A 13,929-nucleotide genomic window follows, 5' to 3' on the forward strand; every position below is an offset into this window, starting at 1 on the left:
ATCGCATATTCAGAAGAAATTGCACAACACCTTTTGTGGTTCATTTTCTCTTTTTACACTTATGAAAAAAAAATGGTTCTGAAGTAAAATTTTTGCGAAAAAAAGTTAAATGTTAATTTTTTCCTTCCACATTGCTTCAGTTCCTGTGAAGCACGTAAATTGTTAATAAACTTCTTGAATGTGGATTTGAGCACATTGAGGGTGCAATTTTTAGAATGGTGTCACTTTGGGGTATTTTCTGTCATGTACAACCCTCAAAGTGACTTCAAACGTGATGTGGCCCCTAAAAAAATGTATTTCTAAATTTTGTTGTAAAAATGAGATATCGCTGGTCAAATTTTAACCTTTATAACTTCCTAAAAAAAAAAATGTTGTTTCCAAAAATGTGCTGATGTAAAGTAGACATGTGGGAAATGTTATCTATTAAGTATTTTTTGTGACATATCTCTCTGATTTAAGGGCATAAAAATAACAATTTTGAAAATTGCTAAATTTTACAAAGTTTCACCATATTTCCGTTTTTTTTCATAAATAAATGCAAGCCATATCGATGAAATTTTACCACTAACATGAAGTACAATATGTCACTAAAAAACATTCTCAAAAATAGTGGGATCTGTAAAACTGTTCCAGAGTTATGATGTCATAAATTGACAGTGTTCAGAATTATAAAAATTGGCTCGGTTATTAAAGGGAACCTGTCACCCCCCCCAGGGCGTTTTTAAGTAAAAGAGCCACGTTCAGCAGCACTAAGGCTGCATTCTGTGAAGGTGGCTCTTATGCTTAGTATCCCAAGGAATACTAAAATAATCACTTTTATAAATTGCCCGCCATACCTCTATTGTGTCCCGGAGGTATGCCTTCCCCTGGTGTCAACCGCCTACGAGATGTCAATCATCTCCCTCTTGCGTCTGTGCACGGCCTCCTGTTTTCAAAATACATGCCTGGGGCGCCTGTGCTCTGCCAACATTTCTTGGGCATGTGCTGTGCACGCTGCCCGAGGACTTACATCAGGTGAGACATTTTGGCAGAGCGCAGATGCCGGGCATCCATTTTGAACACAGGAGGCAGCGCACAGGCGCAAGAGGGAGATGATTGTCGTCTCGGAGGCGGTTGACACCGGGGGGAGAAAACACACCTCCCGGACACAATAGAGGTATGGCGGGCAATTTATAAAAGTGATTATTTCAGCATTCCTAGGGATACTAAGCATAAGAGCCACCTTCACAGAATGCAGCCTTAGTGCTGCTGAAGGTGGCTCTTTTAAGGTACCGTTACACTAAACGACTTACCAACGATCACGACCAGCGATACGACCTGGCCGTGATCGTTGGTAAGTCGTTGTGTGGTCGCTGGGGAGCTGTCACACAGACAGCTCTCTCCAGCGACCAACGATCAGGGGACGACTTCGGCATCGTTGAAACTGTCTTCAACGATGCCGAAGTCCCCGGGTAACCAGGGCCGCACTTAGTAACCCAATATTTACCCTGGTTACCATTGTAAAAGTAAAAAAACAAAAACACTACATACTTACATTCCGATGTCTGTCACGTCCCCGCCGTCAGCTTCCCGCACTGACTGTGTCAGCACCGGCCGTAAAGCAGAGCACAGCGGTGACGTCACCGCTGTGCTCTGCTTTACGGCCAGCGCTTACAGTCAGTGCAGGGAAGCTGACGGCGGGGGACGTGACAGACATCGGAATGTAAGTATGTACTGTTTTTGTTTTTTTACTTTTACAATGGTAACCAGGGTAAATATCGGGTTACTAAGTGCGGCCCTGCGCTTAGTAACCCGATATTTACCCTGGTTACAAGTGAACACATCGCTGGATCGGCGTCACATACGCCGATCCAGCGATGACAGCGGGTGATCAGCGACCAAAAAAAGGTCCTGATCATTCCCCAACGACCAAAGATCTCCCAGCAGGGGCCTGATCGTTGGTCGCTGTCACACATAACGAGATCGTTAGCGGGATCGTTGCTACGTCACAAAAAGCATGACGTTGCAACGATGTCGTTAACGAAATCGTTATGTGTGAAGGTACCTTTACTTAAAAATGGAGCAAGGAAATAGTCTCACCTGACAATCCCCCGACATCCATCTTTTTCAGATTTTTGGCTTCTAGAATGCAGACAGTCAGTTTTCCAGCAGTTGGGACATATCGTAGGGAAATACAGATATCTCCAAGTTTCTCTGGCTGGGGGTAAACAAGTAAAAGCAAATTATTTTGGGGTAGAGATCTTGCAAAATACCTTTTGTGGCTTCTACATTTTCTTGAAATTTTAACTCATTCCATTACTCATATATGGCATTTTTTCAGGCATGCAAAAATCACATTGTATCTAGCCTTATCATTACAGAATGACTGATAAAACTTACCACATGGGTGAGTACCGGTTGCTCTTCTTTTTAAAGGAGTTGCCCACTATTAGGACAACCCCTTCTTGAAGTAAATGTTTAGCCCTTATAAAATAATAAAACCTATATTCACATCTCGTGCCGGCGCCGTTTTTGCCGTGTCAGCACTAACTCTCTCGGGCATTTCATGCGGTGTGAAACATGACTCCAGCTCCCAATCACAGCTGGTGTTACTGTCTCTACCTTCCTATGAACTGAACATGAAGAGTAAGTCTAGGCTGCAGATGCCCTATCACTTCCTTTTCATGCTCAATTCGACAGAAGGCAGGGACAGTGACACCAGCGTTGATTGGGGGCCGGTGTCATGCGTCACAACAGCGCACAAGAACCCTGGGAGAGCTATTGCCAACAATGCGGGAGCAACGACAGCGCGCTAGCTGAATATACTGTAAATTATAATATTTTATCTTAGCCAAGCATTTACTTTAAGAAGGGGTTGCTCTGTGGACAACCCCTTTAATTATTATTATTATTATTAACATTAGTAATAATTTACTACCGCTTTGTGATGTCCTTGCCATTTTTCTCTTGTCAGCACATCCCTACTAGGGCTTTATTTGTGTGACAAGTTTTTTTTTCAACGAAAAGAAATAATATAACTTTTAATGTATCGCAAATCTTTAACGCTTTTCTGAGGGGATAGAATGAAACTTCCATGAAAGTTCTAAGCTAGGTTGTGCTAGATTTTTGTGCAGTTAGATGCATGTGAAACAAGGATGTGTACAGGGTACACCTCCTGATGCCACTAATAGGGTGCAGTCAGATGGCAGTATAACACTGATGGCTCAGAAAGAATGGCGGCTCTCCTTACCCAAGAATGTCAGCTGCTTAGAAATACATGTTGTCACGCTCGAGCCAGAAGAGTCACCTTCCAGTCCAAGCATTGCCATCGCCATACTTGTTATACAGCCATCGGACTGTGCCCTTTGAAGCATGTAACTATTACTTTGACGATGAAGCATAGGTTCCAGATTTAACATCTGACTTTCTTGTGTGTCAAAGCTAACTTCTGCAGGGGCATTGATTCTGAAGGCACTGGGGGGGACAGGTGCATGGTATAAAATGTTGGTGCTACCAAACACTGTATTACTCTAATGTAGACATTCAATATTAATTAGGTTAATTGTTAATGTAACGCACCTCCTCCTTTTCTGCGCTCTGCAAGTCTCTCCATTCTTCTATTGGCTGTCCAAGATCTACAGTATTCATTGCGACCTTCACCTCTCCAATGATGTCATGTTTAGAAAATCGATCAAAGTCATATATGGACATACATAGGGTCTTTCCTCCAAGCTCTTGATATGGAATCTAAGGGGAAATAAAGTTCAAGTTAAATGTGAAAAGATGATCTCTTCAGGACATCCTACAGCCTGCAATATCCCTGCTGCCACCTTTCTACCCCTACTCCAAATCCCCACGTTCTGTCCCCTCCCTCATTACCCTGTTGATTGTAAGCCAGGGCGGGGTTCTTGCCCCCTCTCTACCAGTTTGTCATTGTTAGTGTGTTCATCGTACTTTATATCTCTATTTTGTATATATTCCCTTCTAATATACAGCACCATGGGATTAATGGTGCTTTAAGAATTAATAATAATATAGTCAAAATGACGTTCTCCTTTGCAGTCTTTGCTTTAAAGGCTTTATCCAGGTTCCACATTGATCATACATATCTGCAGTTACTTTAAATGAGTGCAGATGCTGTAACCCTCAGAGTGAGCACAGCGAGAGCTGTCAGGACTCTCTGGTGCTGGCGGTGAGACAGAGAGGTCATGTGAGTGCCAGTGTGCAATATGGATAATTCTGGCCACACCCCGACCAGACATGTATGGCCTCGCTCAATTCACTGGTACTGAGCTAGGCCGCGCATGTATAGTCGGAGTGTAGTCGGAGGTATGTATGTCGCCTACTTGGAGGTAACATAACCACTCATTCTTGTCTCTGGCACTGGAGAATCCCCGCAGCATACGCTGCGCGCGATGTGAGGATTCACAAGTTTGCAGTCACAGAAAGTGATTGCAGACTTTAATGTAAAACCTGTACAATCCCTTTAAGCATACGGCCTTATTACCTTAAATAATTTTTAATTCCAGTCCGCCTACCTCTACCGTTGTCATTGGTGCCAATATTCACCATGACTGCTGGGTCCTTTGCAGACTATCACAGTAATCTGTTGTGAATTCTGTGGTCAAGCTCCCTCCTGTGGTCATGAGTGGTACTGTGGCTGGTTCTGTCTATGAGCTTCCTTTGGTGGACGTGAGTGGGGCTGCGGCTTCTGAGTTTCCTTCCTCAGGTGACGAGGTTAAGTCGTTAGGTGCTGCTCTATTTAACTCCACCTAGTTCTTTGTTCCTGGCCTCCAGTCAATGTTCCAGTATTGGTCTTGCTCTCTCCTGGATCGTTCTTGTGGCCTGTCTTCACTGCATAAGCTAAGTTCTGCTTGTGTTGCTTTTGTTTGCTATTTTTTCTGTCCAGCTTGCTTTATTGGTTTTTCTTGCTTGCTGGAAGCTCTGGGACGCAGAGGGAGCAGCTCCGTACCGTTAGTCGGTGCGGAGGGTCTTTTTGCGCCCTCTGCGTGGTTGTTTCTAGGTTTTTGTGCTGACCGCAAAGCTATCTTTCCTATCCTCGGTCTATTCAGTAAGTCGGGCCTCACTTTGCTAAAATCTATTTAATCTCTGTGTTTGTATTTTCATCTTTACTCACAGTCATTATATGTGGGGGGCTGCCTTTTCCTTTGGGGAATTTCTCTGAGGCAAGGTAGGCTTATGTTTCTATCTTCAGGGCTAGCTAGTTTCTCAGGCTGTGCCCGAGGCGCCTAGGACTGGTCAGGAGCGCTCCACGGCTACCTCTAGTGTGGTGTGATAGGATTAGGGATTGCGGTCAGCAGAGTTCCCACTTCTCAGAGCTCGTCCTATGTTGTTAGTAACTATCAGGTCACTTTGTGTGCTCTTAACCACCAGGTCCATTGTGTTTCTGAATCACCAGTTCATAACAGTACTGGAGGCCCAAAGTACTAATGCTTCTCAATAGAAGGAAAAGAGAAGTTCTGAGACCATTTTTTTTTTCTCTGCACTGTGTTTTGCCTTTCTTTTCCCCTAGACATTTGGGTGGTTCAGGACACAGGTGTAGTGATGGACATTAAAGGTCTGTCTTCTTGTGTGGATCATCTCACTGCAAGAGTACAAAATATTCAAGACTTTGTGGTTCAGAATTCTATGTTAGAACCAAGAATTCCTATTCCTGATTTGTTTTCTGGAGATAGAGCTAAGTTTCTGAGTTTTAAAAATAATTGTAAACTGTTTCTGGCTTTGAAACCCCGCTCCTCTGGTGACCCAGTTCAACAAGTTAAGATCATTATTTCTTTATTACGTGGCGACCCTCAAGACTGGGCATTTTCCCTTGCGCCAGGAGATTCTGCATTATGTAATATTGATGTGTTTTTTCTGGCGCTCGGATTGCTTTATGATGAACCTAATTCAGTGGATCAGGCAGAGAAAAATTTGCTGGCTCTGTGTCAGGGTCAGGATGAGGTAGAGATATATTGTCAGAAGTTTAGGAAGTGGTCTGTGCTCACGCAATGGAATGAATGTGCGCTGGCAGCAATTTTCAGAAAGGGTCTCTTTGAAGCCCTTAAGGATGTCATGGTGGGATTTCCTATGCCTGCTGGTCTGAATGAGTCTATGCCCTTGGCCATTCAGATCGATCGACGCTTGCGTGAGCGTAAAACTGTGCACCACTTGGCGGTATTATCTGAGCATAAACCTGAGCCTATGCAATGTGATAGGACTTTGACCAGAGCTGAACGGCAAGAACACAGACGTCGGAATGGGCTGTGTTTTTACTGTGGTGATTCCACTCATGCTATCTCCGATTGTCCTAAGCGCACTAAGCGTTTCGCTAGGTCTGCCACCATTGGTACGGTACAGTCGAAATTTCTTTTGTCCGTTACTCTGATTTGCTCTTTGTCATCCTATTCTGTCATGGCATTTGTGGATTCAGGTGCTGCCCTGAATTTGATGGACTTGGAGTTTGCTAGGCGCTGTGGGTTTTTCTTGGAGCCCTTGCAGTATCCTATTCCACTGAGAGGAATTGATGCTACGCCTTTGGCCAAGAATAAGCCTCAGTACTGGACCCAGCTGACCATGTGCATGGCTCCTGCGCATCAGGAGGATATTCGCTTTTTGGTGTTGCATAATCTGCATGATGTGGTCGTGTTGGGGTTACCATGGCTACAAGTCCATGACCCAGTATTGGATTGGAAATCTATGTCTGTTTTCAGCTGGGGTTGTCAGGGGGTACATGGTGATGTTCCATTTCTGTCTATTTCATCATCCACCCCTTCTGAGGTCCCAGAGTTCTTGTCAGATTACCGGGATGTATTTGATGAGCCCAAGTCCAGTGCCCTACCTCCGCATAGGGATTGCGATTGTGCTATCGATTTGATTCCTGGTAGTAAGTTTCCTAAAGGTCGACTGTTTAATTTATCTGTGCCTGAGCACGCCGCTATGCGGAGTTACGTAAAGGAATCCTTGGAGAAGGGTCATATTCGCCCGTCGTCGTCGCCTTTGGGAGCAGGGTTCTTTTTTGTGGCCAAAAAGGATGGTTCGCTGAGACCTTGTATTGATTACCGCCTTCTAAATAAAATCACAATCAAATTTCAGTACCCCTTGCCGCTGCTGTCTGATTTGTTTGCTCGGATTAAGGGGGCTTGTTGGTTCACCAAGATAGATCTTCGTGGTGCGTATAATCTTGTGCGTATTAAACAGGGCGATGAATGGAAAACGGCATTTAATACGCCCGAGGGCCATTTTGAGTACCTGGTTATGCCATTCGGGCTTTCTAATGCTCCATCAGTATTTCAGTCCTTTATGCATGACATCTTCCGAGAGTACCTGGATAAATTCCTGATTATATACTTGGATGATATTTTGGTCTTCTCGGATGATTGGGAGTCTCACGTGAAGCAGGTTAGAATGGTGTTCCAGGTCCTGCGTGCAAATTCTTTGTTTGTGAAGGGGTCAAAGTGTCTCTTTGATGTTCAGAAGGTTTCATTTTTGGGTTTCATTTTTTCTCCTTCTACTATCGAGATGGACCCTGTTAAAGTCCAGGCCATTTATGATTGGTCTCAGCCGACATCTCTGAAGAGTCTGCAAAAGTTCCTGGGCTTTGCTAATTTTTATCGTCGCTTCATCAATAATTTTTCTAGTATTGCTAAACCGTTGACTGATTTAACCAAGAAGGGTGCTGATGTGGTCAATTGGTCTTCTGCTGCTGTGGAAGCTTTTCAGGAGTTGAAGCGTTGTTTTTCTTCTGCCCCAGTGTTGTGCCAACCAGATGTTTCGCTCCCGTTCCAGGTCGAGGTTGATGCTTCTGAGATTGGAGCAGGGGCTGTTTTGTCGCAAAGAAGTTCTGATGGCTCGGTGATGAAACCCTGTGCCTTCTTTTCCAGGAAGTTTTCGCCTGCTGAGCGTAATTATGATGTTGGCAATCGAGAGTTGCTGGCCATGAAGTGGGCATTCGAGGAGTGGCGTCATTGGCTTGAAGGAGCTAAGCATCGCGTGGTGGTCTTGACTGATCACAAGAACTTGACGTATCTCGAGTCTGCCAAACGGTTGAATCCTAGACAGGCTCGTTGGTCGCTGTTTTTCTCCCGTTTTGACTTTGTGGTTTCGTACCTTCCGGGCTCTAAAAATGTGAAGGCGGATGCCCTGTCTAGGAGTTTTGTGCCCGACTCTCCGGGTTTGCCTGAGCCGGCGGGTATTCTCAAAGAGGGGGTAATTTTGTCTGCCATCTCCCCTGATTTGCGGCGGGTGCTGCAAAAATTTCAGGCTAATAGACCTGACCGTTGCCCAGCAGAGAAACTGTTTGTCCCTGATAAATGGACGAGTAGAGTTATCTCTGAGGTTCATTGTTCGGTGTTGGCTGGTCATCCTGGAATCTTTGGTACCAGAGATTTGGTGGCTAGATCCTTTTGGTGGCCATCTCTGTCGCGGGATGTGCGTTCGTTTGTGCAGTCCTGTGGGATTTGTGCTCGGGCTAAGCCCTGCTGTTCTCGTGCCAGTGGGTTGCTTTTGCCCTTGCCGGTCCCGAAGAGGCCCTGGACACATATCTCTATGGATTTTATTTCGGATCTCCCCGTCTCTCAAAAGATGTCGGTCATTTGGGTGGTTTGTGATCACTTCTCTAAGATGGTCCACTTGGTACCCTGTTATGGCTGGCAATCAGGCAACACAGCGTGCAGTAATCAGCGCACATACAGAGATCTGGCAATAACCAAAAACAATAGGACGAGCTCTGAGACGTGGAATCTCTGTAGACTGCAGTACCTGATCTATCCTCACACAACTGTAAGCAGCAGTGGATTGCGCCTATCCACTACCTATGCAACTCGGCACTGCCTGAGGAGCTAACTAGCCTGAAGATAGAAATACAAGCCTGACTTACCTCAGAGAAATACCCCAAAGGAATAGGCAGCCCCCCACATATAATGACTGTTAGCAAGATGAAAAGACAAACGTAGGAATGAAATAGATTCAGCAAAGTGAGGCCCGATATTCTAGATAGAGCGAGGATAGCAAAGAGAACTATGCAGTCTACAAAAAACCCTAAAACGAAAACCACGCAAAGGGGGGCAAAAAGACCCACCGTGCCGAACTAACAGCACGGCGGTGCACCCCTTTGCTTCTCAGAGCCTCCAGCAAAAGTTAATAGCAAGCTGGACAGAAAAAACAGAAAACAAACTAGAAGCACTTATCTAGCAGAGCAGCAGGCCCAAGGAAAGATGCAGTAGCTCAGATCCAACACTGGAACATTGACAAGGAGCAAGGAAGACAGACTCAGGTGGAGCTAAATAGCAAGGCAGCCAACGAGCTCACCAAAACACCTGAGGGAGGAAGCCCAGAGACTGCAATACCACTTGTGACCACAGAAGTGAACTCAGCCACAGAATTCACAACAGTACCCCCCCCTTGAGGAGGGGTCACCGAACCCTCACCAGAACCCCCAGGCCGACCAGGATGAGCCACATGAAAGGCACGAACAAGATCTGGGGCATGGACATCAGAGGCAAAAACCCAGGAATTATCTTCCTGAGCATAACCCTTCCATTTGACCAGATACTGGAGTTTCCGTCTAGAGACACGAGAATCCAAAATCTTCTCCACAATATACTCCAATTCCCCCTCCACCAAAACAGGGGCAGGAGGCTCCACAGATGGAACCATAGGTGCCACGTATCTCCTCAACAACGACCTATGGAATACATTATGTATGGAAAAGGAGTCTGGGAGGGTCAGACGAAAAGACACCGGATTGAGAATCTCAGAAATCCTATACGGACCAATAAAACGAGGTTTAAATTTAGGAGAGGAAACCTTCATAGGTATATGACGAGAAGATAACCAAACCAGATCCCCAACACGAAGTCGGGGTCCCACACGGCGTCTGCGATTAGCGAAAAGCTGAGCCTTCTCCTGGGACAAGGTCAAATTGTCCACTACCTGAGTCCAGATCTGCTGCAACCTGTCCACCACATAATCCACACCAGGACAGTCCGAAGACTCAACCTGTCCTGAAGAGAAACGAGGATGGAACCCAGAATTGCAGAAAAATGGAGAGACCAAGGTAGCCGAGCTGGCCCGATTATTAAGGGCGAACTCAGCCAACGGCAAAAATGACACCCAATCATCCTGGTCAGCGGAAACAAAACATCTCAGATATGTTTCCAAGGTCTGATTGGTTCGTTCGGTCTGGCCATTAGTCTGAGGATGGAATGCCGAGGAAAAAGATAGGTCAATGCCCATCCTACCACAAAAGGCTCGCCAGAACCTCGAGACAAACTGGGAACCTCTGTCAGAAACAATATTCTCAGGAATGCCATGTAAACGAACCACATGCTGGAAGAACAAAGGCACCAAATCAGAGGAGGAAGGCAATTTAACCAAGGGCACCAGATGGACCATTTTAGAAAAGCGATCACAGACCACCCAAATGACAGACATTTTTTGAGAAACGGGAAGGTCAGAAATGAAATCCATCGAAATATGTGTCCAAGGCCTCTTCGGGACCGGCAAGGGCAAAAGCAACCCACTGGCACGTGAACAGCAGGGCTTAGCCCTAGCACAAATTCCACAGGACTGCACAAAAGCACGCACATCCCGCGACAGAGACGGCCACCAAAAGGATCTAGCAACCAACTCCCTGGTACCAAAGATTCCTGGATGACCGGCCAGCACCGAACAATGAAGTTCAGAGATAACTTTACTAGTCCACCTATCAGGGACGAACAGTTTCTCGGCCGGACAACGATCAGGTTTATTAGCCTGAAATTTCTGCAACACTCTCCGCAAATCAGGGGAGATGGCAGACACAATGACTCCTTCCTTGAGGATACTCGCCGGCTCAGATAACCCCGGAGAGTCGGGCACAAAACTCCTAGACAGAGCATCCGCCTTCACATTTTTAGAGCCCGGAAGGTATGAAATCACAAAATCAAAACGAGCAAAAAATAACGACCAACGGGCCTGTCTAGGATTCAAGCGCTTGGCAGACTCAAGATAAGTAAGGTTCTTATGATCAGTCAAAACCACCACGCGATGCTTAGCACCCTCAAGCCAATGACGCCACTCCTCGAATGCCCACTTCATGGCCAGCAACTCTCGGTTGCCCACATCATAATTACGCTCAGCAGCAGAAAATTTCCTGGAAAAGAAAGCACATGGTTTGAACACTGAGCAACCAGAACCTCTCTGTGACAAAACCGCCCCTGCACCAATCTCAGAAGCATCAACCTCGACCTGGAACGGAAGAGAAACATCAGGTTGACACAACACAGGGGCACAGCAAAAACGACGCTTCAACTCCTGAAAAGCTTCCACGGCAGCAGAAGACCAATTAACCAAATCAGCACCCTTCTTGGTCAAATCGGTCAATGGTCTGGCAATGCTAGAAAAATTACAGATGAAGCGACGATAAAAATTAGCAAAGCCCAGGAATTTCTGCAAACTTTTTAGAGATGTCGGCTGAGTCCAATCCTGGATGGCCTGAACCTTAACCGGATCCATCTCGATAGTAGAAGGGGAAAAGATGAACCCCAAAAATGAAACTTTCTGCACACCGAAGAGACACTTTGATCCCTTCACGAACAAGGAATTAGCACGCAGTACCTGGAAAACCATTCTGACTTGCTTCACATGAGACTCCCAATCATCTGAGAAGATCAAAATGTCATCCAAGTAAACAATCAAGAATTTATCCAGATACTCACGGAAAATGTCATGCATAAAAGACTGAAAAACAGATGGAGCATTGGCAAGTCCGAACGGCATCACCAGATACTCAAAATGACCCTCGGGCGTATTAAATGCCGTTTTCCATTCATCTCCCTGCCTGATTCTCACCAGATTATACGCACCACGAAGATCAATCTTAGTAAACCAACTAGCCCCCTTAATCCGAGCAAACAAGTCAGAAATCAATGGCAAGGGATACTGAAACTTAACAGTGATCTTATTAAGAAGGCGGTAATCAATACACGGTCTTAGCGAACCATCCTTCTTGGCTACAAAAAAGAACCCTGCTCCCAATGGTGACGACGATGGGCGAATATGTCCCTTCTCCAGGGACTCCTTCACATAACTGCGCATAGCGGTGTGTTCAGGTACGGACAAATTAAATAAACGACCCTTAGGGAATTTACTACCAGGAATCAAATCGATAGCACAATCACAATTCCTATGCGGAGGTAGGGCATCAGACTTGGACTCTTCAAATACATCCTGAAAGTCCGACAAGAACTCTGGGATGTCAGAAGGAATGGATGACGAAATAGACAAAAATGGAACATCACCATGTACTCCCTGACAACCCCAGCTGGTTACCGACATAGAGTTCCAATCCAATACTGGATTATGGGTTTGTAGCCATGGCAACCCCAACACGACCACATCATGCAAATTATGCAGTACCAAAAAGCGAATAACTTCCTGATGTGCAGGAGCCATGCACATGGTCAGCTGGGCCCAGTACTGAGGCTTATTCTTGGCCAAAGGTGTAGCATCAATTCCTCTCAACGGAATAGGACACCGCAAAGGCTCCAAGAAAAATCCACAACGTTTAGCATAATCCAAATCCATCAGATTCAGGGCAGCGCCTGAATCCACAAACGCCATGACAGAATACGATGACAAAGAGCACATTAAGGTAATGGACAAAAGGAATTTGGACTGTACAGTACCAATAACGGCAGAGCTATCGAACCGCCTAGTGCGTTTAGGACAATTAGAAATAGCATGAGTAGAATCACCACAATAGAAACACAGTCTGTTCAGACGTCTGTGTTCGTGCCGTTCTACTTTAGTCATAGTCCTGTCGCACTGCATAGGCTCAGGCTTACTCTCAGACAATACCGCCAGATGGTGCACAGATTTACGCTCGCGCAAGCGACGACCGATCTGAATGGCCAAGGACATAGACTCATTCAAACCAGCAGGCATAGGAAATCCCACCATTACATCCTTAAGAGCTTCAGAGAGACCCTTTCTGAACAAAGCCGCTAGTGCAGATTCATTCCACAGAGTGAGTACTGACCATTTTCTAAATTTCTGACAATATACTTCTACATCATCCTGACCCTGGCATAAAGCCAGCAGATTTTTCTCAGCTTGATCCACTGAATTAGGCTCATCGTAAAGCAATCCCAGCGCCTGGAAAAATGCATCAACATTACTCAATGCAGAATCTCCTGGTGCAAGAGAAAACGCCCAGTCCTGTGGGTCGCCGCGCAAAAAAGAAATAATAATCAAAACCTGTTGAATAGGATTACCAGAAGAATGAGGTTTCAAGGCCAAAAATAGCTTACAATTATTTCTGAAGCTCAGGAACTTAGTTCTGTCACCAAAAAACAAATCAGGAATCGGAATTCTTGGTTCTAGCATCGATTTCTGATCAATAGTATCTTGAATCTTTTGTACATTTACAACGAGATTATCCATTGAGGAGCACAGAGCCTGAATATCCATGTCCACAGCTGTGTCCTGAAGCACTCTAATGTCTAGGGGAAAAAAAAGACTGAAGACAGAGCTAAGAAAAAAAAATGATGTCAGGATTTCTTTTTTCCCTCTATTGGAAATCATTGGTTGGCTCCTTGTACTGTTATGGCTGGCAATCAGGCAACACAGCGTGCAGTAATCAGCGCACATACAGAGATCTGGCAATAACCAAAAACAATAGGACGAGCTCTGAGACGTGGAATCTCTGTAGACTGCAGTACCTGATCTATCCTCACACAACTGTAAGCAGCAGTGGATTGCGCCTATCCACTACCTATGCAACTCGGCACTGCCTGAGGAGCTAACTAGCCTGAAGATAGAAATACAAGCCTGACTTACCTCAGAGAAATACCCCAAAGGAATAGGCAGCCCCCCACATATAATGACTGTTAGCAAGATGAAAAGACAAACGTAGGAATGAAATAGATTCAGCAAAGTGAGGCCCGATATTCTAGATAGAGCGAGGAT

General features: G+C 45.4%; 1 protein-coding gene across 1 annotated transcript in view; it reads right to left on the bottom strand.

Annotated features, from left to right (window-relative positions):
* The window catches only part of SYT2 (synaptotagmin 2), a 332,824-nt gene that overhangs the window by 41,178 nt on the left and 277,717 nt on the right, over positions 1-13,929 (bottom strand). Inside the window, exons 7-8 of the mRNA XM_069756485.1 lie at positions 3,559-3,726; positions 2,080-2,197 (exon numbers count right to left, since the gene is read on the bottom strand). Of these exons, the coding sequence (XP_069612586.1) occupies positions 2,080-2,197; positions 3,559-3,726 (286 nt within the window). The remainder of the gene's footprint in view (positions 1-2,079; positions 2,198-3,558; positions 3,727-13,929) is intronic.

This window comes from Ranitomeya imitator, chromosome 3 (assembly GCF_032444005.1).
Source record: "Ranitomeya imitator isolate aRanImi1 chromosome 3, aRanImi1.pri, whole genome shotgun sequence".
NCBI classification, from domain to species: Eukaryota; Metazoa; Chordata; class Amphibia; order Anura; family Dendrobatidae; genus Ranitomeya; species Ranitomeya imitator.